The sequence below is a fragment of the Nomascus leucogenys genome, chromosome 6 (assembly GCF_006542625.1).
Source record: "Nomascus leucogenys isolate Asia chromosome 6, Asia_NLE_v1, whole genome shotgun sequence".
Taxonomy (NCBI): Eukaryota; Metazoa; Chordata; class Mammalia; order Primates; family Hylobatidae; genus Nomascus; species Nomascus leucogenys.
Genome location: NC_044386.1, coordinates 57,970,510 through 57,996,912, shown reverse-complemented (window position 1 = coordinate 57,996,912; position 26,403 = coordinate 57,970,510). Strand labels below are relative to the sequence as shown.

General features: G+C 41.4%; 1 protein-coding gene across 3 annotated transcripts in view; it reads left to right on the top strand.

Moving 5' to 3' along the window:
- TUBGCP4 (tubulin gamma complex associated protein 4) overlaps positions 1–26,403 on the top strand; it is a 45,648-nt gene that overhangs the window by 5,176 nt on the left and 14,069 nt on the right. For all 3 annotated transcript variants that reach the window (XM_012507222.2, XM_003266804.4, XM_030814212.1), the window contains exons 3-11: positions 6,442–6,564; positions 6,951–7,004; positions 7,793–7,849; positions 10,034–10,113; positions 13,283–13,484; positions 15,782–15,947; positions 16,197–16,321; positions 25,062–25,112; positions 25,538–25,643. In XM_012507222.2, the coding sequence (XP_012362676.1) occupies positions 6,442–6,564; positions 6,951–7,004; positions 7,793–7,849; positions 10,034–10,113; positions 13,283–13,484; positions 15,782–15,947; positions 16,197–16,321; positions 25,062–25,112; positions 25,538–25,643 (964 nt within the window). The remainder of the gene's footprint in view (positions 1–6,441; positions 6,565–6,950; positions 7,005–7,792; positions 7,850–10,033; positions 10,114–13,282; positions 13,485–15,781; positions 15,948–16,196; positions 16,322–25,061; positions 25,113–25,537; positions 25,644–26,403) is intronic.

Sequence of the window (26,403 nt, the reverse complement as noted above, 5' to 3'; positions counted from 1 at the left end):
GGGGTACACCTCTAGAGGGCAGGAGCTATGTCAAGCTTTCAGTGAATTTATCGGTAATTCATGTGAAATAAGTTATGGATTTCTCATCACTAGAAATATTCAAGTGAAGGCAAGGCCTCTAATTGGTTTGTTTATATAACTTTTTTTTTTTTTTCAGTTAAAGTTGCATTTATTCACATGCAATGTAAAAATCTTTTTTTTTTTTTTATTATACTTTAGGTTTTAGGGTACATGTGCACAACGTGCAGGTTTGTTACATATGTATCCATGTGCCGTGTTGATTTCCTGCACCCATTAACTCGTCATTTAGCATTAGGTATATCTCCTAATGCTGTCCCTCCCCCCACCCCCAACCCCACAACAGTCCCCGGAGTGTGATGTTCCCCTTCCTGTGTCCATGAGTTCTCGTTGTTCAATTCCCACCTATGAGTGAGAACATGCGGTGTTTGGTTTTTTGTCCTTGCGATAGTTTACCGAGAATGATGTTTTCCAGTTTCATCCATGTCCCTACAAAGGACATGAACTCATCATTTTTTATGGCTGCATAGTATTCCATGGTGTATATGTGCCACATTTTCTTAATCCAGTCTATCGTTGTTGGACATTTGGGTTGGTTCCAACTCTTTGCTATTGTGAATAGTGCCGCAATAAACATACGTGTGCATGTGTCTTTATAGCAGCATGATTTATAGTCCTTTGGGTATATACCCAGTAATGGGATGGCTGGGTCAAATGGTATTTCTAATTCTAGATCCCTGAGGAATCGCCACACTGACTTCCACAATGGTTGAACTAGTTTACAGTCCCACCAACAGTGTAAAAGTGTTCCTATTTCTCCACATCCTCTCCAGCACCTGTTGTTTCCTGATTTTTTAATGATAGCCATTCTAACTGGTATGAGATGGTATCTCACTGTGGTTTTGATTTGCATTTCTCTGATGGCCAGTGATGATGAGCATTTTTTCATGTGTTTTTTGGCTGCATAAATGTCTTCTTTTGAGAAGTGTCTGTTCATGTCCTTTGCCCACTTTTTGATGGGGTTGTTTGTTTTTTTCTTGTAAATTTGTTTGAGTTCATTGTAGATTCTGGATATTAGCCCTTTGTCAGATGAGTAGGTTGCAAAAATTATCTCCCATTCTGTAGGTTGCCTGTTCACTCTGATGGTAGTTTCTTTTGCTGTGCAGAAGCTCTTTAGTTTAATTAGATCCCATTTGTCAATTTTGGCTTTTGTTGCCATTGCTTTTGGTGTTTTAGACATGAAGTCCTTGCCCACGCCTATGTCCTGAATGGTATTGCCTAGGTTTTCTTGTAGGATTTTAATGGTTTTAGGTCTAACATGTAAGTCTTTAATCCATCTTGAATTAATTTTTGTATAAGGTGTAAGGAAGGGATCCAGTTTCAGCTTTCTACATATGGCTAGCCAGTTTTCCCAGCACCATTTATTAAATAGGGAATCCTTTCCCCATTTCTTGTTTTTGTCAGGTTTGTCAAAGATCAGATAGTTGTAGATATGCGGCATCATTTCTGAGGGCTCTATTCTGTTCCATTGATCTATGTCTCTGTTGTGGTACCAGTACCATGCTATTTTGGTTACTGTAGGCTTGTAGTATAGTTTGAAGTCAGGTAGCGTGATGCCTCCAGCTTTGTTCTTTTGACTTCGGATTGACTTGGTGATGTGGGCTCTTTTTTGGTTCCATATGAACTTTAAAGTAGTTTTTTCCAATTCTGTGAAGAAAGTCATTGGTAGCTTGATGGGGATGGCATTGAATCTATAAATTACCTTGGGCAGTATGGCCATTTTCACAATATTGATTCTTCCAAACCATGAGCATGGAGTGTTCTTCCATTTGTTTGTATCCTCTTTTATTTCATTGAGCAGTGGTTTGTAGTTCTCCTTGAAGAGGTCCTTCACATCCCTTGTAAGTTGGATTCCTAAGTGTTTTATTCTCTTTGAAGCAATTGTGAATGGGAGTTAACTCATGATTTGGCTCTCTGTTTGTCTGTGATTGGTGTACAAGAATGCTTGTGATTTTTGTACATTGATTTTGTATCCTGAGACTTTGCTGAAGTTGCTAATCAGCTTAAGGAGATTTTGGGCTGAGACAATGGGGTTTTCTAGATATACAATCATGTCATCTGCAAACAGGGACAATTTGACTTCCTCTTTTCCTAATTGAATACCCTTTATTTCCTTCTCCTGCCTGATTGCTCTGGCCAGAACTTCCAGCACTATGTTGAATAGGAGTGGTGAGAGAGGGCATCCCTGTCTTGTGCCAGTTTTCAGAGGGAATGCTTCCAGTTTTTGCCCATTCAGTATGATATTGGCTGTGGGTTTGTCGTAGATAGCTCTTATTATTTTCAGATACGTCCCATCAATACCTAATTTATTGAAAGTTTTTAGCATGAAGCGTTGTTGAATTTTGTCAAAGGCGTTTTCTGCATCTATTGAGATAATCATGTGGCTTTTGTCTTTGGTTCTGTTTATATGCTGGATTACATTTATTGATTTGCGTATGTTGAACCAGCCTTGCATCCCAGGGATGAAGCCCACTTGATTATGTTGGATAAACTTTTTGATGTGCTGCTGGATTCGGTTTGCCAGTATTTTATTGAGGATTTTTGCATCAATGTTCATCAAGGATATTGGTCTGAAATTCTCTTTTTTGGTTATGTCTCTGCCAGGCTTTGGTATCAGGACGATGCTGGCCTCATAAAATGTGTTAGGGAGGGTTCCCTCTTTTTCTATCCATTGGAATAGTTTCAGAAGGAATGGTACCAGTTCCTCCTTGTACCTCTGGTAGAATTCGGCTGTGAATCCATCAGGTCCTGGACTCTTTTTGGTTGGTAAGCTATTGATTATTGCCACAATTTCAGAACCTGTTATTGGTCTATTCAGAGATTCAATTTCTTCCTGGTTTAGTCTTGGGAGGGTGTATTTGTCGAGGAATTTATCCATTTCTTCTAGATTTTCTAGTTTATTTGCATAGAGGTGTTTGTAGTATTCTCTGATGGTAGATTGTATTTCTGTGGGATCGGTGGTGATATCCCCTTTTTCATTTTTTATTGCATCTATTTGATTCTTCTGTCTTTTCTTCTTTATTAGTCTTGCTAGCGGTCTTATCAATTTTGTTGATCTTTTCAAAAAACCAGCTCCTGGATTCATTAATTTTTTGAAGGGTTTTTTGTGTCTCTATTTCCTTCAGTTCTGCTCTGATTTTAGTTATTTCTAGCCTTCTGCTAGCTTTTGAATGTGTTTGCTCTTGCTTTTCTAGTTCTTCTAATTGTGATGTTAGGGTGTCAATTTTGGATCTTTCCTGCTTTCTCTTGTGGGCATTTAGTGCTATAAATTTCCCTCTACACACTGCTTTGAATGTGTCCCAGAGATTCTGGTATGTTGTGTCTTTGTTCTCATTGGTTTCAAAGAACATCTTCATTTCTGCCTTCATTTCATTATGTACCCAATAGTCATTCAGGAGCAGGTTGTTCAGTTTCCATGTAGTTGAGCGGTTTTGAGTGAGTTTCTTAATCCTGAGTTCTAGTTTGATTGCACTGTGGTCTGAGAGACAGTTTGTTATAATTTCTGTTCTTTTACATTTGCTGAGGAGAGCTTTACTTCCAACTATGTGGTCAATTTTGGAATAGGTGTGGTGTGGTGCTGAAAAAAATGTATATTCTGTTGATTTGGGGTGGAGAGTTCTGTAGATGTCTACTAGGTCCACTTTGTGTAGAGCTGAGTTCAATTCCTGGATATCCTTGTTAACTTTCTGTCTCGTTGATCTGTCTAATGTTGACAGTGGGGTGTTAAAATCTCCCATTATTATTGTGTGGGAGTTTAAGTCCCTTTGTAGGTCACTCAGGACTTGCTTTATGAATCTGGGTGCTCCTGTGTTGGGTGCATATATATTTAGGATAGTTAGCTCTTCTTGTTGAATTGATCCCTTTACCATTATGTAATGGCCTTCTTTGTCTCTTTTGATCTTTGTTGGTTTAAAGTCTATTTTATCAGAGACTAGGATTGCAACCCCTGCCTTTTTTTGTTTTCCATTTGCTTGATAGATCTTCCTCCATCCCTTTATTTTGAGTCTATGTGTGTCTCTGCACGTGAGATGGGTTTCCTGAATACAGCACACTGATGGGTCCTGACTCCTTATCCAGTTTGCCACTCTGTGTCTTTTAATTGGAGCATTTAGCCCATTTACATTTAACGTTAATATTGTTATGTGTGAATGTGATCCTGTCATTATGATGTTAGTTGGTTATTTTGCTCGTTCGTTGATGCAGTTTCTTCCTAGCCTCGATGGTCTTTACAATTTGGCATGTTTTTGCAGTGGCTGGTACCAGTTGTTCCTTTCCATGTTTAGTGCTTCCTTCAGGAGCTCTTTTAGGGCAGGCCTGGTGGTGACAAAATCACTCAGCGTTTGCTTGTCTGTAAAGTATTTTATTTCTCCTTCACTTATGAAGCTTAGTTTGGCTGGATATGAAATTCTGGGTTGAAAATTCTTTTCTTTAAGAATGTTGAATATCGGCCCCCACTCTCTTCTGGCTTGTAGAGTTTCTGCTGAGAGATCAGCTGTTAGTCTGATGGGCTTCCCTTTGTGGGTAACCCGACCTTTCTCTCTGGCTGCCCTTAAGATTTTTTCCTTCATTTCAACTTTGGTGAATCTGACAATTATGTGTCTTGGAGTTGCTCTTCTCGAGGAGTATCTTTGTGGCGTTCTCTGTATTTCCTGAATCTGAATGTTGGCCTGCTTTGCTAGATTGGGGAAGTTCTCCTGGATAATATCTTGCAGAGTGTTTTCCAACTTGGTCCCATTCTCCCCGTCATTTTCAGGTACACCAATCAGACGTAGGTTTGGTCTTTTCACATAGTCCCAAATTTCTTGGAGGCTTTGTTCATTTATTTTTATTCTTTTTTCTCTAAACTTCCCTTCTCACTTCATTTCATTCATTTCATCTTCCATCAGCGATACCCTTTCTTCCAGTTGATTGCATCTGCTACTGAGGCTTCTGCAATCTGCGCGTAGTTCTCGAAACTTGACTTTCAGCTCCATCAGCTCCTTTAAGCCCTTCTCTCCATTGGTTATTCTAGTTATCCATTCTTCTAATTTTTTTTCAAAGTTTTTAACTTCTTTGCTATTGTTTTGAATTTCCTCCTGTAGCTCAGAGTAGTTTGATCGTCTGAAGCCTTCTTCTCTCAACTCGTCAAAGTCATCCTCCATCCAGCTTTGTTCTGTTGCTGGTGAGGAACTGCGTTCCTTTGGAGGAGGAGAGGTGCTCTGCTTTTTAGAGTTTCCCGTTTTTCTGCTCTGTTTTTTCCCCATCTTTGTGGTTTTATCTACTTTTGGTCTTTGATGATGGTGATGTACAGATGGGTTTTTGGTGTGGATGTCCTTTCTGTTTGTTAGTTTTCCTTCTACCAGACAGGATCCTCAGCTGCAGGTCTGTTGGAGTTTACTAGAGGTCCACTCCAGACCCTGTTTGGCTGGGTGTCAGCAGCGGTGGCTGCAGAACAGCGGATTTTCGTGAGACCACAAATTCAGCTGTCTGATAGTTCCTCTGGAAGTTTTGTCTCAGAGGACTACCCAGCCGAGTGAGGTGTCAGTCTGTCCCTACTGGGGGGGTGCCTCCCAGTTAGGCTGCTCAGGGGTGAGGGACCCACTTTAGGAGGCAGTCTGTCCGTTCTCAGATCTCCAGCTGCATGCTGGGAGAACCACTACTCTCTTCAAAGCTGTCAGTCAGACAGGGACATTTAAGTCTACAGAGGTTCCTGCTGACTTTTTGTTTGTCTGTGCCCTTCCCCCAGAGGTGGAGCCTACAGAGGCAGGCAGGCCTCCTTGAGGTGTAGTGGGCTCCACCCAGTTTGAGCTTCCTGGCTGCTTTGTTTACCTAAGCAAGCCTGGGCAATGGCTGGCGCCCCTCCCCCAGCCTGGCTGCCGCCTTGCAGCTTGATCCCAGACTGCTGTGCTAGCAATCAGCGAGACTCCGTGGGCATAGGACCCTCCGAGCCAGGTGCGGGACACAATCTCCTAGTGTGCCGTTTTCCAGGCCCGTTGGAAAAGCGCAGTATTAGGGTGAGACTGACCCGATATTCCAGGTGCCGTCTGTTACCCCTTTCTTTGACTAGGAAAGGGAACTCCCTGACCCCTTGCGCTTCCCGAGTGAGGCAATGCCTCGCCCTGCTTCGGCTCGTGCACAGTGCGCTTCACCGACTGTCCTGCACCCACTGTTTGGCACTCCCTAGTGAGATGAAACCGGTACCTCAAACAGAAATGCAGAAATCACCCTTCTTCTGTGTCGCTCAGGCTGGGAGCTGGAGACCGGAGCTATTCCTATTCGGCCATCTTCTGTTTATATAACTTTTAAAAGAAACAAGCCTGATAATGTCTTTTTCAAGTTTCAGGGCCTGAGCTGAGAAGTTAGCTTCTGTTTGTTTGATTTCAGGATCACCATCCATCTCAGCAGGGCCAAGGTGGGTTACATGGAATCTACCTGAGGGCCTTCTGCACAGGGCTGGATTCTGTTTTGCAGCCTTATCGCCAAGCACTGCTTGATTTGGAACAAGAGGTAAGAAGGAGGAGTTATAGGAAACACCTCTGGGACAGTAGATTAGGGCACGTTCTTGAATCTGAAATGCCCTTTGATAAGATCAGGTAGTTAAGAGTGAACAGTTGCCTGCATGGCTGGAAGGTACAGTGTTCTCTCAGTGGTTGCCCGACCTGTGATCAGAGTGGCTTACAGATCATGGCAAAGACTCTGTAGTGAGTTTCTAAGAGCCCTGGGTTGGTTTCTTTATGGCCTGAATATCAGGATTAATAACCTGATTAAATTATCAGTTCTCAATAGCCTAAAATTAACACTTAAGCACATCATGAGATTCTTTCTCATTTTCATAGATCAAATAGATTTGAGATATTTTGTGTGGAGCTCTAATCACAAAGTTTTTATTGCAGTTCCTGGGTGATCCCCATCTCTCCATATCACATGTCAACTACTCCCTAGACCAGGTATGCTGCCCAAATAACCAAATGCCTTGCACTCTGTTGATAGTGTTAGAATAATCTAATTTATGATACTGTTTTTGAGAACTTTTTTTCTTCTGGATTCAGAGCCTAACATTGTATATTTTGTGCCTTTTATATGCTTTACTAGATCAAAACTGTTTAAAGATTTCCAAATATAGTTAAGACTTAATGTCTGATATTAACGCTAATGTTACTGCTCTATATGGACAGCAGTATTAACAAGTATGCCAGCCTCAGAAATAGAAACTGCTTCCCGACTGGGCATGGTGGTACACACCTCTAATCCCAGCACTTTGGGAGGCCGAGGCAGTTGGATCACTTGAGGTCAGGGGTTGGAGACCAGCCTGGCCAAAATGGTGAAACCCCATCTCTACTAAACATACAAAAATTAGTTGGTTGTGGTGGCATGCACCTGTAGTCCCAGCTACTCGGGAGGCTAATGCATGAGAATCTCCTGAATCCAGGGGTGGAGGTTGCAGTGAGCTGGGATCCCACCACTATACTCCAGCCTGGGTGACAGAGTGAGACCCTGTCTCAAAAAAAAAAAAGAAAGAAAAAAGAAAAAAAAGAAACTGCCTCTCTTTGCCATCCTCTTCCTATCTGCAGCGGACCTCCACATCAAATTGCCTTAGGATGCTGGATCTTGACTATTCTGTGGTATTGCCATTTTATCTTAAGTTGAACTATTTGGAAACAAAAGCATTTCCCGAGCTGATTTTGTTTCCCTTACATTTGATTACATACCCTTCTAATTATTCTCTACTTTGCAGTTCCAGCTTCTTTTTCCCTCTGTGATGGTTGTAGTAGAACAAATTAAGAGTCAAAAGGTGAGAACTTTCCTTATTCCTTTTGCCTTGCTAAGCACTGAGGGAATATTGCTAATTAATTTTGCTTTGCATTCTTTTTCAAAGACCCTAGTTTTTAGTAGTTTTTATTTATTCATTCATTTGTTTAACAATATCTGCTTGGTTATCATGTTAAGTGTCAGGAATGCAAAAGTATGACTGTCTTTAAACACCTCCTGGTCCAGAAGGTAGAGGAAATGTTAATAGATGTGCCCAAGAATGTTGTTGGGGTAAGAAAAAAATTGCTGCGGATGTTTGCAGGTGAGAGGAACCTGCAGTAAGGGTTTAGAACTGTTGGGTGTGAAGCAGAAAGTTAATTCTTAGGAAGAAGGTAATAGGTTTATGGTTAGTGTGCTGGCAGTTTTCTGAGAATTTTGAGATCAGTGAGTGAAAGCCAGATGTTTAATAAATATGCCTATTCTTATCACAAGTTTTTATCAGGTGTATTGAGAAGTTAGGAGAATGTCTTTCTGGGCAGAGTTAATAATTCTGAGGAATAAATGCTTTGAGATTTCATATTAGAAGAATCTGCTGTCCTATTGAATTAGTCCACAATTGGACCAAGTCGACAAATGGCTTAAACATCTTTAGCTCAAGTCTTCATTTTTTTAAGCTCTTTGTTTGTGCCTTAGCTTATTAGGGGTGTTCATTTTCATTAATATAACTAGTAAACCAGTTAATCTGCCACATTGCTGCATCATTTTTAACTGTGTAAGTGTAGAAACAAGTGCTCTGCTATGTTCATGCTGTGCCAGCAAAGCCAGTGGTGGGTGTTCATTGGCCCTTCAAAGCTGATTGTCCTCATCAAATAACAACATCCAGCTTTTACTGTCACTTGCTGTGTACTAGGCACTGTGCTAAGTGCTTTAAATACATTATCACACACGATCCACTGCAGGGCTAAGTTGGTTAAGGGGTGTGCCCAGCGTCACACAGATAGTAGTAAATGGGTTTATATCCCAGCTCTATCTGGCTCCAAAGAGTGTGCTCTTAACCACTAGATTAAACTATCTCCCAAAATAAAAGGAGACCTTCTAGGCAAATAGAGTTAACAAGGACAGCATAAGGGAGCCAGGCCTAGCTGCATGTCTCAGTTGGCTTTCAACTGCCGCTGGCTATAGGAAGGAGAGTGGAAAATAGGGGGATTGCAGATGGCTGAATCTTCCTTCCTGCCAGGACGGTGGTAGAGAAACTAGTGTACCAAGGCTCTTCAGAGTTTTTAAAAATCAGGCAGTCAAGATTCTAGGTTTGGGTTGAGAATGGAGATTGATTGCAAACAGGCACAAAGGCGCTTTTTGGAGTAGTGGAAATGTTATAAAACTGGATTGTGGTAATGGTTGCCCAGTGATTGAAATTTACTAAAAATTGTTTATTAGTATGCTTAAAACGGGTGAATTTCATTGTAAATTATACCTCAAAGTGGTAAAAATAAAAGTCTGGGGACCGGGCGTGGTGGCTCACGCCTGTAATCCCAGCACTTTGGGAGGCCGAGGCGGACGGACCACGAGGTCACGAGATCGAGACCATCCTGGCTAATATGATGAAACCCCGTCTTTACTAAAAATACAAAAAAAATTAGCCAGGCATGGTGGTGGGCACCTGTAGTCGCACTACTCAGGAGGCTGAGGCAGGAGAATGGTGTGAACCCAAGAGGCAGAGCTTGCAGTGAGCCAAGATTGCACCACTGCACTCCAGCCTGGGCAACAGAGCAAGACTCTGTCTCAAAAAAAAAAAAAAAAAAAAAAGTCTGAAGAACATAGAGGCAGAGGATTTTTGAAAAAGTATATACCTTAGAAGTAGACTGAATTGGGCCTTAACCTGAAATAAAAAGCTTTCCTTGGCTTTGGCGTTCCAACTCTAAATGATTCTGGTTGCTGTAAGTGCAGTGGTTCTCACACTTTACTGTGCATTAGAATCACCTGGAGGGCTTGTGGAAACACTGAGTGCTGGGCTCTAACCAAGAGTTTGCATGTCTAATGAGTCTCCAGGTTGTGCTGCTGATGGGAGAGAGGTCCCTCTTTGAGAACCACTATGTGTAAATCTTAGGAGAAAGTTTATCCCCAGTCTCTCCTAGATTGCGCCCTCTTGGTTAAATATGGAATAAGAATGTGTCTTGCATGGACTCTTAGAATGGAATCCAGTTTGACAAGGCCATATTTTCCACAGATTCATGGTTGTCAAATCCTGGAAACAGTCTACAAACACAGCTGTGGGGGTTTGCCTCCTGTTCGAAGTGCACTGGAAAAGTAAGTCATGGCTTAACTGGGAATTGGTGGTGGAGGTGGGTGGTCAAATTATTTGACTTCTCACATGTTTTATTTTCAGGTCATTTCAGGTTTCCCTCTTGGGAAGGTTATGACCAGGATAGAAAAAGCTCCATAAGCAGAGGAGCCCATGTAACTTTTATTATGGCTCAGGCCTTGCAAAAAGGGCTATAGAGTGTTGAGTGTCAAAGCCAGGATTTAGGTGCCTGGATGACCTTGAGGCAATCTTTTTAAATGTTTAGATCCTGTTATCCTTGCAGGAATTCCATTACCTGTGCCAGATGTTGCTTGCTATGTCTCAACACGTGTATTTGAGTAGCTGGTATTTTCAAATTGAAGGTCCTTAAAAATGTTTGTGCTTTATAATCCCATAATGCCACTCTTAGGATTTTTATCCTAACAAAACTATTTAATAGAAGAAAATAACTATATGCACAAACGTGTTCATTGCAATGTTGTCTACTATATCAGGAAATTAGAAAATTACCCACAGTAGAAGAAAATTTAAATGATGATATATTCACTTGATAGACTATAAAGCCACTAAAAGTGTAGGTACTATGACATATAAAATATTTTATATAAATATGTACTGACAAAAGATACAAAATTGTATTTATCTTGTGATTACAACTATATGAAAACATATGTAGAGTACAATCAAAGACTGCCTGTTTGATCTTTCCATTTATCCATTTTCCTTATTTTAAAAAAATTGTGGCATTCATTGAAAAGTTGTGATAAGTGGTCCCTGAGGCCGCTCACAACTCTGTTTTGTTCTTTTTTTCTTATTTTAATTTTTTGTAGAGAGAAGGCTTTGCTATGTTGCCCAGGCTGGTCTCGAACTCCTAGGCTCAACCGATCCTCCCATCTTGGCCTCCCAAAGTGTTGGGATTACAGGTGTAATCCCAACTGTGGTACAGTAGTGGCCACTGTACCCGGCCACTCACAACTCTTAATCTCCACTCTAACTGCTGCATGAGTAAACCCTCCAGAACATTCCTTAGGGACTTAATTCTCTATTATACTTTTGTGTATAGAATATAAAATCTTAAGTAGATGATACTATATATACATGTTTGTTCTGTGTTTGCAGGGACCAAACTTTACAGACCACATACTCAGAAATGCATAAATGTAAATAGCTTCACATTTGATCTTTTAAAAGAGAGAGTCCATTCAGTTAGCATACTACAAATAACACAGTCAAGTTCTTGTAATGTCTTTTTCTCCCAACCTTTTATTTTGAAAAATTTTAAACCTACAAAAAAGTTGAAAGAAACGTATAATAAAACACTTGTAGGCCAGGCTCGGTGGCTCACGCTTGTAATCCCAGCACTTTGGAAGGCTGAGGCAGAGGGATCGCTTGAGCCCAGGAGTTTGAGACCAGTCTGGGCAACATAGCGAGACCCTGTCTGTACCAAAAATTAAAAAATTAGCCAGGTGTGGTGCCTGCCTGTAGTCCCAGCTATAGGAAGCTGAGGCAGAAGGATTGCTTTAGCCCAGGAGGTTGATGCTGCAGTGAGCTGAGATCTCGCCACTATAATCCAGCCTGGATGACAGAACGAGACCCTGTCTCAAAACAAAAAACAAAAAACAAAAAACAAACGCTAGTATATCCTTTAGTTGCACCATTTGTTAGCATTTGCCACATTTGATTTCTCTTTTTCTCCTTCTATACATATATGTGAAATGCACAAACTTTTTTTTGCAGAATCATTTGAAAGTAGTCACAGATATCCTAACACTTAACACCTAAATACTTCAGCTTGTATCACTTTAGAAAAAAGGCATTCTTGGCTGGGCATGGTGGCACACACCTGTATTCCTAGCACTTTGAGAGGCCAAGGTGGGTGGATAGCTTGAGCCTAGGAGACCAGCCCAGGCAACATAGTGAGACCTCGTCTCTACAAATACAAAAAAAGTAGGCATGCTGTGTGCACCTGTGGGCCCAGCTACTTAGGAGGCTGAGGTGGGAGGGTGGCTTGAGTCCAGGAGTTCAAAACTGCAGTGAGCTATGATCGTGCTACTGCACTCCAGCCTGGGCAACAGAGTGAGACCCTGTCTCAAAAAAAAAAAAAAAAGAAAGAAAAAAGAAAAGAAAAGAGGATTCTCTTATAGAATGTCAATTCCATATTACACCCAAGAAAGTTAACATTAATTCAGTAATACTATATCCAAATTTTTCTAGTTGTCCCCCAGCATTCCTTCATAGCTGTTCTTTTTTTGCAATCCAGGATCCGATCAGTGTTCACATACTACGTTTTGTTCTCATGTCTTTTTAGTCTCCTTTAATTTAGAACCGTCCCCCTTGCCTTTTGTTCTTGGTATTTTGGATGACGCTGACATTTTAAGAGTCCTGACCAGCTGTCCTGTATAATGTTCCACAATCTGGATTTATTGTTTCCCTATGATTAGATTCGGATTAAACATTTTTGGCAAGAATACTATGTAGGTGATATTATTTCCCATTACATCATATTAGAAGGCACAGAAAGTAAGTTTATCCCATCACGGATGTTATGAAGTTGGATCACTTGGCTTAGGTGTTTTCATCACATGCTGCTCCATTATAGAGGTACATTTTCCCCTTTTTAATTAATATGCTATCTGGTAGGTGATCCTTTGAGACCATCTGAATATGCTATTCCCCAACAACCATTCTGCATTTTGTTTTAGTTTCTGAATTTTGCTAGATAATAGTTTTTCATGTATACCTGGCACTCACGTATTAAATATTCTCTCCCTATGTGATTCCAACAGAAATAAAACAAATTTAATACTGTGTTAGCCAAAAAGAGACTCCGTTAAGTCGATTTTTTAAATTTTTTATTATTTTTATTTTTTATTGCTATAAAACAGTTGTACATATTTAGGACCCATCAGTTTTGAAAATTACATAAAAGAAGGGAAGAAAATATCTTCCCTAAAATAATATCAGCACATATACTGAACATTTTAGATTTCATTGTGTAGGCTGCAAATATGGAAATTCAGTGAGTTAGTTCACCCACATTTAAATTAAAATAGCACAATTATTTTTAACTTAATTGGTTATTTCCCTTATGACTCATCAAATTCTCAGACCTCTGTTTATCCTGTAACAGTTTAAAGCATGACTTCTGAGCCTCTTACTTTCTACTCTGCCCAGAATCCTGGCCGTTTGTCATGGGGTCATGTATAAACAGCTCTCAGCCTGGATGCTCCATGGACTCCTCTTGGACCAGCATGAAGAATTCTTTATCAAACAGGGTCCATCTTCTGGTAATGTCAGTGCCCAGCCAGAAGAGGACGAGGAGGATCTGGGCATTGGGGGACTGACAGGAAAACAACTGAGAGAACTCCAGGACTTGGTGAGAGCCGGAAAAGCAGCCTAGCACCCTCCTGCCAGGAGTCAGAAAAGCATGCACACAAATGATCTTCTGGTGATCCCCTCTTAGCTCATAGCTGAGCACCTTCCATCAGTTCTTTGGATGTAAACATTCGGCTTTATCTTAACTAGTGTGAGACTATAAAATAGAAAATGTGTTTGTGAGATTCTTTTTGTTTCCTCTTTCCCAATATATGCATTTGAGAGATTATAAGTCTTACTTATATAACTACTCTAATGGAGCAGCTAGCTACATTTTAGATTTAAATACAGTTTGGAGATTTTTTTTGTTGTTTTTTTTTTTTAAGATGGATTCTCACCCATCACCCAGGCTGGAGTGCGATGGCGCAATCTTGGCTCACTGCAGCCACTGCCTCCCAGGTTCAAGCAATTCTCCTGCCTCAGCCTCCCAAGTACCTGGAACCAGGCATGTGCCACCACGCCTGGCTAATTTTCATATTTTTTATTTTCATATTTTTAGTAGAGACAGGGTTTCCTCATGTTGGCCAGCCTGGTCTCAAACGCCTGACCTCAGGTGATCCACCCGCCTCAGCCTCCCAAAGTGTTCGGATTACAGGCATGAGCCACCGCACCCGGCCAGTTTGGTGTTTTGATTAGACCCCTCAAAGTTCTGCATTGTCCATATTCATCCATTTATCCATCCATCCATTCATTCATTTATCCTGTGGCAATATTTCATTGAATGCCAGTTATGTACCAGGCATTGTTCTAGGTGCTACAAATAAAAAGTAGTAGTGTCTGTCCCTAAGGAGCTCATAGTTCAGGGGAAGAGATGTAGAAAAGTAAACAGTTACATTACAGTGTACTAACGGCTCTGAAAAGACTTAATATGGGTATTCTTGGAACATGGTCATGGGATAGGGTCTTGGAGTGACTAGAGAAGGCTTTTCAGTGGAAGGTATGTCTAAATTGCAAAGAGTTTGGGAGGAGCTATCAAGAGATATCCAGGCAGAAGGAATGGTATGTGTAAAGGTACAGGGGCCATTAAGGACATGGTTCATTGGGGGAAACAGTAGTAATTCAGTTGAAATAGTCAAGTAAAGGCTGAAGTAAAATGTTATAAGAGATGGTGTGAGGGAGAGGTGGTACTTGAAACTGTTAAGTTGGTACTTGATGAAACTTGAGTTAAGCAGAGGCAGGATCACAAAGGTGCATGTAAACAGTGGAAATGAATTTGTACTTGAACCTGAAAAGAGTTGGGGGCTATTGAATTTTAAGCAAGTGGGTACCACAGTCAGACTTCATGATAAATCACTCTGGATGCTGTGTGGGGAATCATTTTTAAAAAATCAAGATTAGAGGCAGGTCGACCAGTTAAGAGAGTGTTGGGGAGACTTAGGTGAAAATAATAGTCCCCTAAACCAAAGATACTAACATTGAATATGAAAAAAGAGCAAAGAGGTGTGAGAGATGTTTAAAGGGTGGAATCAATAGGCTTAGTGAGTGCTTGGAAATGAGTCAAGAGGGAAGAATCATTGATGATACCCAGGTTTCTGCCTTCAGCAGCTGGGCAAGTAGTGATGATAGGGGTGTATACTGCTTGGTATGCGGGGAAGAAGATGGGTCTAATGGGGGGCATGTTGAGTTTGAGGAACTTGTGGGAAATGTTCAGTGGGTTGAGCCTGGGGCTCATGAGAGCACTCCAGCTTGCTCTAAATCTACATATGGAATCATCAGCATGGGGCTTGGAGGTTTTTAATCTGGGGCCCTTGGGTGGCTTCAGGAGGTTCATGAAATGTTATATGTCTGTACATTTGTCTGGAAGGTCCATAGCTTTTATGATTGCAGAGAGGTCTGTGACCTAAAAATTAAAACTATCTGTTATGCTGATCAGTCACAGACGACGATGTGATTGTATAAGAAGTGTAGGATGAGAGGAAAAGACAGTCTGGGACAGTGCCCTGAGGAGCACTAGCAGAGAAGACATAGAGAGAAGACCTGGAAAACAAAAAAGACCACCTCTTTCATTGTATCAGTAAGGAAGCTGATCGACTGTGCAAGTTTTTACTCAGTAGTAAAGGCAGAGTGAGGGCCCAAATCCCAGTATTTAAAAAGCCACTCTTATTTCCACCTGCCACTGTGCTGCCTGAAGATGAAATACGTCTCTCCAAAACGGGTGGTTTGAGAATTGTGCAATACAAGATTTGAAGTCCTTGCGTCTTTACTTTAAATCATGGGTTGGGAGAGTTACTAGGTATTTTCTTGTTTTCCTTTTCTTGCTTCACACTGCATCTCGATGTGTACTCTTTCCTTGACTAGCGCCTGATTGAGGAAGAGAACATGCTGGCACCATCTCTGAAGCAGTTTTCCCTACGAGTGGAGATTTTGCCATCCTACATTCCAGTGAGGGTTGCTGAAAAAATCCTATTTGTTGGAGAATCTGTCCAGATGTTTGAGAATCAAAATGTGAACCTGACTAGAAAAGGTAGAAATCTCCTTGTCCAATGTACCACACCCTCAAAAGCTCTTCTTCCTTAATACTATGCAGCCCCACAGCATGCCTGGTCAGAGCGAGTGGTCGATAATATTCCTATCCTGAGAATGTAGCAGAATCGTGACGTTTGTCTGAGAAGCAGGTGAAGTTGCTGCCCCACCGAGATTAGCCCTCCCCAGAAAACCCTAACTGTCCTGGGTATTCTCCATCCTCCTTTGACGGTGCCTTCCTATTTTGCAGGATCTATTTTGAAAAACCAGGAAGACACTTTTGCTGCAGAGCTGCACCGTCTCAAGCAGCAGCCACTCTTCAGCTTGGTGGACTTTGAACAGGTGGTGGATCGCATTCGCAGCACTGTGGCTGAGGTTTGTGTTTCATCATATATATATATTTTTTTTTTAGGAAAAAAATTGGACTAGTTTCCTAGAAATTGAGTTACTTGGTCGGGCGCAGTGGCTCACGCCTGCAGTCTCAACACTTTGGGAGACCAAGGCAAGTGGATCACCTGAGGTCAGGAGTTCAAGACCAGCCCAGCCAACATGGTGAAACCCCGTCTCTACTAAAAATACAAAAAATTAGCCGGGCGTGGTGGCGGGCGCCTGTAGTCCCAGCTACTTACGAGGCTGAGGCAGGAGAATCGCTTGAACCCGGGAGGGGGAGGTTGCAATCAGCCGAGATCACACCATTGCACTCCAGCCTGGGCGACAGAGGAAGACTCTGTCTCAAAAAAAAAAGACATTGAGTTACTTGACTTTTGTTTTTTTCTTGATGTGGGAAGAACCGAGCTTGGAAAGAGCTGTTGCAGAGAGTTGAAGGCAGGAAGTAGAAAAGAAAAGCCTCTGTTTTCATTAACAGAGGCAGAACTGCCTTCCCGTTTTCCTGTCTAACTAAAAGACAGGTGGTTTTTAGTTGGTTGGTTAGTTAGTTGAATAAAGGGGAAGTCTTGGTTTAAATTCTGAAAATCAGCATTTTGGATCTGTCTCTATCGTTTGCAATAACTCCTAGGAATCAACTAATTCTGACTAAATTTCGTGTCTTTCTTGTAGTTTAGTATGGCTTATAACTTGTACTTTCATTTCTATACACAATCATCTTATGAGGAAATCAGAACAAATATTATTTTCTCATTCTTATAAATGAAGCAAACATTCAGCAAGCTGACTTGTCTGGCTTGTCTGGTGTGGCACAGTGAGTAGCCATAGTGAGGTCAGTGCCAGGCCTCTGACTCCTGGTGCGCAGTCTTCTTCATTTTGAATTGTGCTGGTGCCACAGACTTAAATTGTGACCAGTAATTTTTCAAAGGAGCATATATGTTCTGTGGCTTGTATTAACATTTGTCTCATGGATATATGATAACACGAAATGAGACATTTAGTCTGCTGTGTTGTTAACTATATTCATGGCTTTCAACATTGGCTAAGCATAGAATCGCATGAGAAAATTTTATTTTTTATTTTTTATTTTTTTATGGAGTCTCGCTCTGTCACCCAGGTTGGAGTGCAATGGCGTGATCTCGGCTCACTGCAACCTCTGCCTCCTGGGTTCAAGCGATTCTCCCACCTCAGCCTCCCAAGTAGCTGGAATTACAGGCACACATCACCATGCCCAGCTAATTTTTGTATTTTTAGTAGAGATGGGGTTTCACCATATAAGCCAGGCTGGTCTCAAACTCGTGAGCTCAAGTGATCCTCCCACCTCAGCCTCCCAAAGTCCTGGGATTACAGGTGTGAGCCACTGCGCCCGGCCCCCATGAGGAAATTTTAAAACCTGCACTTGCACTAAGTCCTTACTTCCAGAGCTTCTGATTCGTAGGTTAGGAAAGGGTAGGTACCTTTATTTTATTTTATTTTTGAGACAGGGTCTTGCTTTGTCGCCCAGGCTGAAGTGCAGTGGAGCAATCGTGGCTCACTACAACCTCCGCCTCCCGGGTTGAAGCAATTCACGTGCCTCAGCCTCCTGAGTAGCTGGGACTGCAGGCCTGCACCAGCATGCCTGGCGTACTTTTTTGTATTTTAATAGAGATGGGGGTTTCACCATGTTGGCCAGGCTGGTCTTGAACGTTTGGGCTCAAGTGATCCTCCTGCCTTGGCCTCTCAAAGTGCTAAGATTACAGGTGTGAGCCACCATGCCCGGCAGGTACTTCTATTTAAGCAAGCCAGTCCACCCACCAAAGACAGACCTCTACAGGGGTTTTTGAAACAGACAGGACTAAAAAGCAGTGCAGTTCACTCAGTGTCTGGAACTGCTAAGAGCATCAAATCTCCATTGGTTAGAAGTACAATAATCTATTATAAATATGGTTTCCCTTTCTAGTCACTGTCTCAAAAACTCCTGGTCATCAGAGGTAGAGCTGTGATATAGACACAGAATGTTTGATCTTAAAATGGCTTTGAAGTATCATTTGATTTGATTCTTTCTGGGCAAGTAAATATCTAAATGACCCATGTTCCTGTCCTTTCAAAATTTTAAGACATTTCCTCACCCCCGTCTGTAGGCCAAGGCAGTTTCTAGTCTAGAGGGGTTGGTATCAGTTCCTTCATTTTTGAAAATTGAATCTAGTTCTGTTGCTTTATCATTTTTATTATAAATCTTTGGAAAGCATAATTAATGGAAGAAAGTAAAATTGTACTCAGTGAATTATAAACAATAGGAAAAATTGTTTTTTTCTTGTGAAAGTTTGCTAGAAATTAGATTTCCAATTTGTAAAAACGATAAGCAAACTGAAGCACAGACTCTTTGAAGTTTCTTAGAATTGTAGCTAATAGACTTTGGAAGGCGTTATTGTAGCAATAACAGCCTACAGCAATGAAAAGCTGTGCCCTGAAGGAAAGGGGGGGAGTGTTTTGTAAATATGTGTTATATTTATCCCTTTTGGGATTCTTTCTCTCCTTTAAAAAATTTTTTCTTTAAAGTGTGTATACTATGCGAATCTATTTCTGTAAAGTTCAAAAACAGGCAAAGTGAATCTGGCGCTAGAGGTCAGTACTGTATTTGCCTTTGAGTCAACGGGAGGGGCATGAGTGGGGCTTCTAGGGTGCTGGCAACACTCAGTTCGTTCCATTTCTTGATCTGGGTGCTGGTAATACAGGTGTTCAATTTGTAAAAATCTTCAAGCTGTGAACTTATGACTTGTACTTTTCTGTATGTATTTTAGTACTTCAACAAAAGGTTTTAAAAATTCTGAGGTACTTAATAGTTTTTATTTTAATTATGTCTTTAGTTTTTACTGCTTACATAGAGAAATGGTGGTATTACTTTTTGTAGGTTAATCTTATAATTTGCAACGTGTTGAACTCTTTTTAGTCGTAATAGTCTGATTCTATCAGTTGTTCTAAGTAGATGATCATACCATCTGCAAATGAGAGAACTTTCCTTTTATTTTTATTTTTTGAGATGGGGTCTTGCTGTGTTGCCCAGGCTGGTCTTGAACTCCTCGGCTCAGGTGATCCTTCTGTGAGCCACCATCCCCAGTCCAGAGTTTTTTATCATAAGTAGATGTTGAATTTTATCAACTGCTCTTTCTGTATCAATTAAGGTTCAGTTTCTTGCTCTGGGTTATTTTTCTCCTTTAGTCTATTTATATGATAAATTTCTGGTTAGATTTTGAGATACTGATTCTTCCTGAGATAAACACTACTTGACTGGATGTTTTACATCTGTATTCACTAGTTGTATTAGTCTGTTCTCATGCTGCTAATAAAGACATACCCAAGACTGGGTAATTTATAAAGGAAAGTGGTTTAATGAACTCACAGTTCCACATGGCTGGGGAGGCCTCACAGTCATAGCTGAAGGCGAATGAGGAGCATAGTCAGGTCTTACATGGCAGCAGGCAAGAGAGCTTCTGTAGGGGGACTCCCCTTTATAAAATACTATCAAAATATATAAAATATATAATTTATTATAAAGTAAATCACCCCTTTATAAGAGTGATTTATTCCCTCTCAGAAGAACAGCATGAGAAAGACCACCCCTATGATTCAATCACCTCCCACCGGGTTCCTCCCACAACACGTGGGAGTTATGGAAGCTACAATTCAAGATGAGGTTTGGGTGGGGACACAGCCAAATCATGTCACTATGAAATAAGACTATACCCTTCTTTTCCTGCATTTTGCTTATGTGGTTTTGGAATAAAGATTCTACAATCCTCATAAAATGGGCTAGTTAGGTTTTGTTCTTTTTCTATTTTTTAGAACAGTTTATATAAGACAGGAATTCTTACTGAAAGTTTGAATTTACCTGAAAAATAATCTAAGCTAGATATTTTTAGGAGGGAAAACTTAACTAGTTCAGTGTATTTAAAACCTATTGACATAAAACAGGTATTTCTTGTATTAATTTTGGTATTTTCTAGGACTTTACCTCTTTCATCTAGATTTAATTTAAAAAATCTGTAGTCTTTTATGTTTTATTTATTTAGAATTTCTTTTTATTGTTTAGTCTTATTAGTCTTTTTAAAGAACAAGCTTTTGTTTAATCTTTTTTTTTTTTTTTTTTTTTTTTTTTTGAGACAGAGTCTCACTGTGGCCCAGGGTGGAGTGTATTGATGCAATCTTAGCTCACTGCAGCCTCCACCTCCCAGGTTCAAGGGATTCTCCCACCTCAGCTCCTGAGTAGCTGGGATTACAGGTGTGCACCACAACGCCCAGCTAATTTTTGTATTTTTAGTACAGATGGGGTTTCACCATGTTGGCCAGGCTGGTCTCGAACTCCTGACCTCAAGTGATCCACCTGCCTCGGCTTTTCAAAGTGCTGGGATTATAGGCGTGAGCCACTGGGCCTGGCTTTTTAATTTAAAAAAAATTTGTAGACAGCGTCTCGCTCTGTCACCCAAGCTGGAGAGCAGTGGTGCAATGATGAGTCACTGCAGCGCGATCTCCAGGCTCAGTCGATTTTCCCATCTCAGCCTCCCAAGTAGCTGGGACTAGAGGTGCATGCCACCGTGCCCAGCTAAATCTTTTTTTTTGAGACACAGTCTTACTCTTCTTACTCTGTCGCCCAGGCTAGAGTGCAGTGGTGTAATCCTAGTTCACTGCAGCCTCCAATTCCTGGTCTCAAGCAATCTTCCCTTCTGCCTCAGCCTCCCGGTACAGGGATTATAGGCATGAGCCTCAGCACCTGGCCTTTCATTTTCTTTTTTCTTTTTTTTCCCGGAGACAGGGTCTTTTTCTATCTCCCAGGCTGGAGTGCAGTGATATCATCATAGCTCACCGTAATCTTGAACTCTTAGGGTAAAGCAATCCTCCTGCCTCAGCCTCCTGAGTAGCTAGTACTACAGGTGCAAATCACCATGCCTTGCTAATTTTTAAACTCTTTTGTAGAGACAGAGTCTCAGTATGTTGCCCAGGCTGGTCTAGAACTCTTGGCTTCAAGCAGTCATCTCATCTCAGCCTCCCAAAGTGCTGGGATTACAGATGTGAGCGACCACACCTCAGCACTGCAGTTTTGACCTGCTTCATTTCTGACCTGGGCCAATTCACCCATCCTTAGGCAACCTGGTGGTCCCCTACTCCCAGGTGGTCACCATATTGATGCCGAATTTATTGTGGACACCTGATTGGTGTAGCACACTACAGCCCAGAATTCCTAGACTCAAGTGAAACTTCTGCCCCAGCCTCCCGAGTAACTGGGCCTGTAGGCATGTGCCACTGTGCCCACCAGGCTTTTTCTTTTTTTAATTTTATTTTTTAAACATATATTTTAGGGTCAGGTGCAGTGGCTAATGCCTGTAATTCCAGCACTTTGGGAGGCCAAGGCAGGTGGATCACTTGATGTCAGAAGTTTGAGACCAGCCTGGCCAACATGGCGAAACCCTGTCTCTACTAAAATAAACTACAAAAATTAGCCAGGTGCAGTGGTGTGTGCCTATAGTCCCAGCTACTCAGGAGGCTGAAGCAGGAGAATTGCTTGAACCTCGGAGGCAGAGGTTACAGCAAGCTGAGATGGCGCCACTGCATTCCAGCCTGGGCAATAGAGTAAGACTCCGTCTCAAAATAAAATAAATAGAGATATACACACACACACACACACACACACACACAACAATATATATATATATATATATATATATATATATATATTTGTCTTTTTGTTTGAATTCTCTGTTTCATTGATATCTGCCTTTTTCTTTATTAGTTTCTTCCTTCATTTTTTTTTTTTTTACTCTTTCCCAGGTTGAAAGCTTGACTCCTCTATTTTTAACCTGTGTTTTCTGAGAAATAGATATAAAACTTTACATATTGTTTTGACTGTGTCTCACAAGTTTTTGGCATGTAGTGTTTTCATTATATTCTATATAATTCTAATGAATTTTGTTTATGATTTTTTAACCAAGGAATTTATTTTAATTTTATTGCATTATAGTTGGAGAACATAGTCTGAATTATATTGTTTCTTTGGAATCTATTGCAGGTTTCTTTATGGACTAATACAGGGTCTGTTTTTGTTTGTTTGTTTGTTTTATTTTGTTTTGCTTTTTGAGACAGAGTTTTGCTCTGTCACCCAGGCTGGAGTGCAGTGGCGTGATCTCGGCTCACTGCAACCTCTGCCTCCCGGGTTCAAGTGATTCTCCTGCCTCTGCCTCCTGAGTAGGTGGGGTTACAGGCATGTGCCACTATGCCCGGCTAATTTTTGTATTTTTAGTAGAGATGGGGTTTCGCCATTTTGCACTGGCTGATCCCGAACTCCTGAGCTCAAGTGATCCGCCCACCTCGGCCTTCCAAAGTGCTGGGATTACAGGCGTGAGCCACCACACCTGGCCTAATATATTCTTTACTTAGATTCTATTTTGTTAGTTACTAAGATCACTATCCAGCTTCCTTTCAAATCATATTTACCTGATACACTCTTACATCCTTTATTTGCAACCTTTCTGTGTGCTTTCATCCCACTCTTCCTACCCTGCCAGTCCCCCAAGCGGCCACTGATCTGATCTACTCCCTGTTACTCTAGGTTAGTTTGTACTTTCTAGAGTTGATAAAAATGAAATCATACAGTATGCACTCTTTTGGAGGAGGAGGCCAGGCTTCTTTTACTCAGCATAATTATTTTGAGATGAACCCATGTTGCATTTATCAATGGTTTATTCCTTTATATTGCTTACTAGTATTCTATTGTTTATACCAGTGTGTTTATCCGTTCATCCTTGATAGATATTTGGGTGGCTTCCCAATGTCTTTTTTTTTTTTTTTTTTTTAAGACGGACTCTCGCTCTGTTGCCAGGTTGGAGTGCAGTAGCGCAATCTCTGCTCACTGCAACCTCCGTCTCCCGGGTTCAAGCAATTCCCCTGCCTCAGCCTCTGGAGCAGCTGGGATTACAGGCACCCGCCACCATGCCCAGCCAATTTTTTGTATTTTTAGTAGGGATGGGGTTTCACCATGTTGGCCAGGATGGTTTCGATCTTTTTTTTTTTTTTTAATTTTATTATTATTATACTTTAAGTTTTAGGGTGCATGTGCACAACGTGCAGGTTTGTTACATATGTATCCATGTGCCATGTTGGTGTGCTGCACCCATTAACTCGTCATTTAGCATGAGGTATATCTCCTAATGCTGTCCCTCCCCACTCCCCCCACCCCACAACAGTCCCCAGTGTGTGATGTTCCCCTTCCTGTGTCCATGTGTTCTCATTGTTCAGTTCCCACCTATGAGTGAGAACATGCGGTGTTTGGTTTTTTGTCCTTGCGATAGTTTGCTGAGAATTATGGTTTCCAGTTTCATCCATGTCCCTACAAAGGACATGAACTCATCATTTTTTATGGCTGCATAGTATTCCATGGTGTATATGTGCCACATTTACGATTAAGAAAATGTGGTTTCAATCTCTTGACCTCGTGCTCCGCCCACCTTGGCCTCCCAAAGTGCTGGGATTCCCCACTGTCTTTTTCATTTGCATGCCTGTAATGACCAATGAGGTTGAATATTTTTTCATGTGCCTCTTTGCCTATTTTGTATTGGGTTTTTGTTTTCTTGTTGTTGAATTTTGAGCATCCTTTATGTATTCTGAATTTAAGTTCTTTAACAGATATGTGACTTACAAATATTTTCTCACAATTTTTTTTTTTTTTGAGACAGAGTCTCGCCCTGTTGCCCAGGCTGGAGTGCAGTGGTGCAATCTTGGCTCACTGCAAGCTCTGCCTCCTGAGTTCAAGAGATTCTTCTGCCTCTGCCTCCCAAGTAGCTGGGACTACAGGCGCCTGCCACCATGCTCGGCTAATTTTTGTACTTTTAGTAGAGATGGGGTTTCACCGTGTTAGCCAGGATGGTCTCGAACTCCTAACCTCGTGATCCACCCACCTCAGCCTCCTTAAGTGCTGGAATTTACAGGCATGAGCCACTGCGCCTGGCCTATTTTCTCACAATTTATGACTTGTCCCAGAAGTTTTTAATTTTGATAAAATCCAGTTTACCTTTTTTTTTTTTCTTTTATGGATCATGTTTTTGGTGTTATGTGTAAGAACTCTGCCTAACTCAAGGATACTAAGATTTTCTCTTCTGATTTCTTCCAGAAATTTTATAGTTTTCAGTTTTATACCCAGGTCTATGATTGATATGCTTGGACCTGTGTCCCCGCCAAAATTTCTTGAGTTGTAATCCCCAGGTGTTAGAGGTAGGGTGAGGTGGGGCATGGTGGGAGATGATTGGTTCATGGGGCAGTTTCTCATTAATGGTTTAGCACCATTCCCCTTGGTACTGTCCTCACGATAGTAAGTTCTCGTGAGATCTGGTTGTTTAAATGTGTGCAGCACCTCCCCCTTGCTCTCTCTTGCTCCTACTCCTGTGATGTGAGACGCCTTTGCCTTCTGCCATGATTGTAAGTTTCCTGAGGCCTCCCTAGAAGCCAAGCTGAAGCCACCATGCTTCCTGTACAGCCTGCAGAACTGTGAGCAACTCAACCTCTTTTCTTCATAATTACCCAGTCTAAGGTATTCTTTACAGCAGTGCGAGAACGGAATAATACATTGATCCTTTCGAGTAAATTTTTCTATGTGGGGCAAGGTATAGTCTTCTTTTAATACATTGCTGGATTTGTAGGGAACCATTCTTTGCAGGAGTTCTCACTGTAATGAAATTTGTCCCTGTTTTGTTGGTTGTTTTCATAGCATCTCTGGAAGTTGATGGTAGAAGAATCCGATTTACTGGGTCAGCTGAAGGTAATGGCTTAGCTGTTGTAATTCTTACGGTGATGCTGGTAGGCAGTGACTTGCATTCTCTGACGTTTCCTGAGAGCACTGGTTGCCTACACCCAGACTTCCGGAGTCAACTCATTTGTTCGTATCCAAGTGAGCAAACTATACCTAATGCCACAAATCTACTGTAATACAAAGATTTGGGAGTGTACTTTTTTCTGGCATATATATATAATTATGTTGCTATTGAATAAATAATGCCAAATACACACCAGTCATCCTGCTATGTGGAACTAAGTATGCCTCTTTGAAATGCCAAATGCCTATATCTTTTGTAGCTTGGGCTCAAATTGATGAAATTAGAAATTACTGTATACGTGTAATTCCTCAGGACAGTGAGGAGCTCCTGCCTTGCTTTACTGAATTGTAAATTGAAATTCTTTCCTCAGATCGTTAAAGACTTTTACCTTCTGGGACGTGGAGAACTGTTTCAGGCCTTCATTGACACAGCTCAACACATGTTAAAAACACCACCCACTGCAGTAACTGAGCATGGTAATTGTCAGTGGCCCTGAGAATGATCAACTGATTGACATTGTAGGGTATTTCTTGGCTGCTGCTGACCCTTTTAAGGCCTGCTCCACATAAGAGCAGCCTGATGAGTTACAGAGCAGTGGCTTCCAGAGATGGAAGGCCCTTGCAGGTAGGCTTCATGCTGGGGTCATTGGGAACAGTGTCTTGGCCTATGACCCTTCCTGAAAGAGTTGGTTCAGGCCTTCAAACCAGGTATTTTTTCTCATTGGATTATAGCCATATATACTTTATGGGCCATATTGGGACTTAGTGCTGCTTGTAGTTTTGTAGTAGAATTCTTTAGGTGTGAATGATGGAAACTCACCCGAACTAGCCTAGTTAGGAAAGGGAAATGGATTTGCTATTGTATCTAAAACCCCAGTGGGATAACTTGGATTCATTCTCTCTCTCTCTCTCTCTCTCTCTCATTCACTCATTCGCCATATCTTGTCTGTGTCTCTTGTGAATGCTTTGATGACCTTCTGGAAACATCATCACCAGCAGCTCCCAGGAATATGCCTCACAGTGTCCTCTACGGAAGGAACTGAACCCAGTCCCTCTTGTTGCAAGTTAGAGAATTCTAGGGAATTATCTAGGTTTTGATTGGCCCAGCCCACATCACATCCCTATCCCTGTATCAGTCAAAGAGGTCAGACGCTAGGCTATGCCTAGTTCAGTGAAGAGTCTACCCCTTGACCAACTGATGTCCATTCCCATTCATACTGCATGAGTAGAGTTGGGT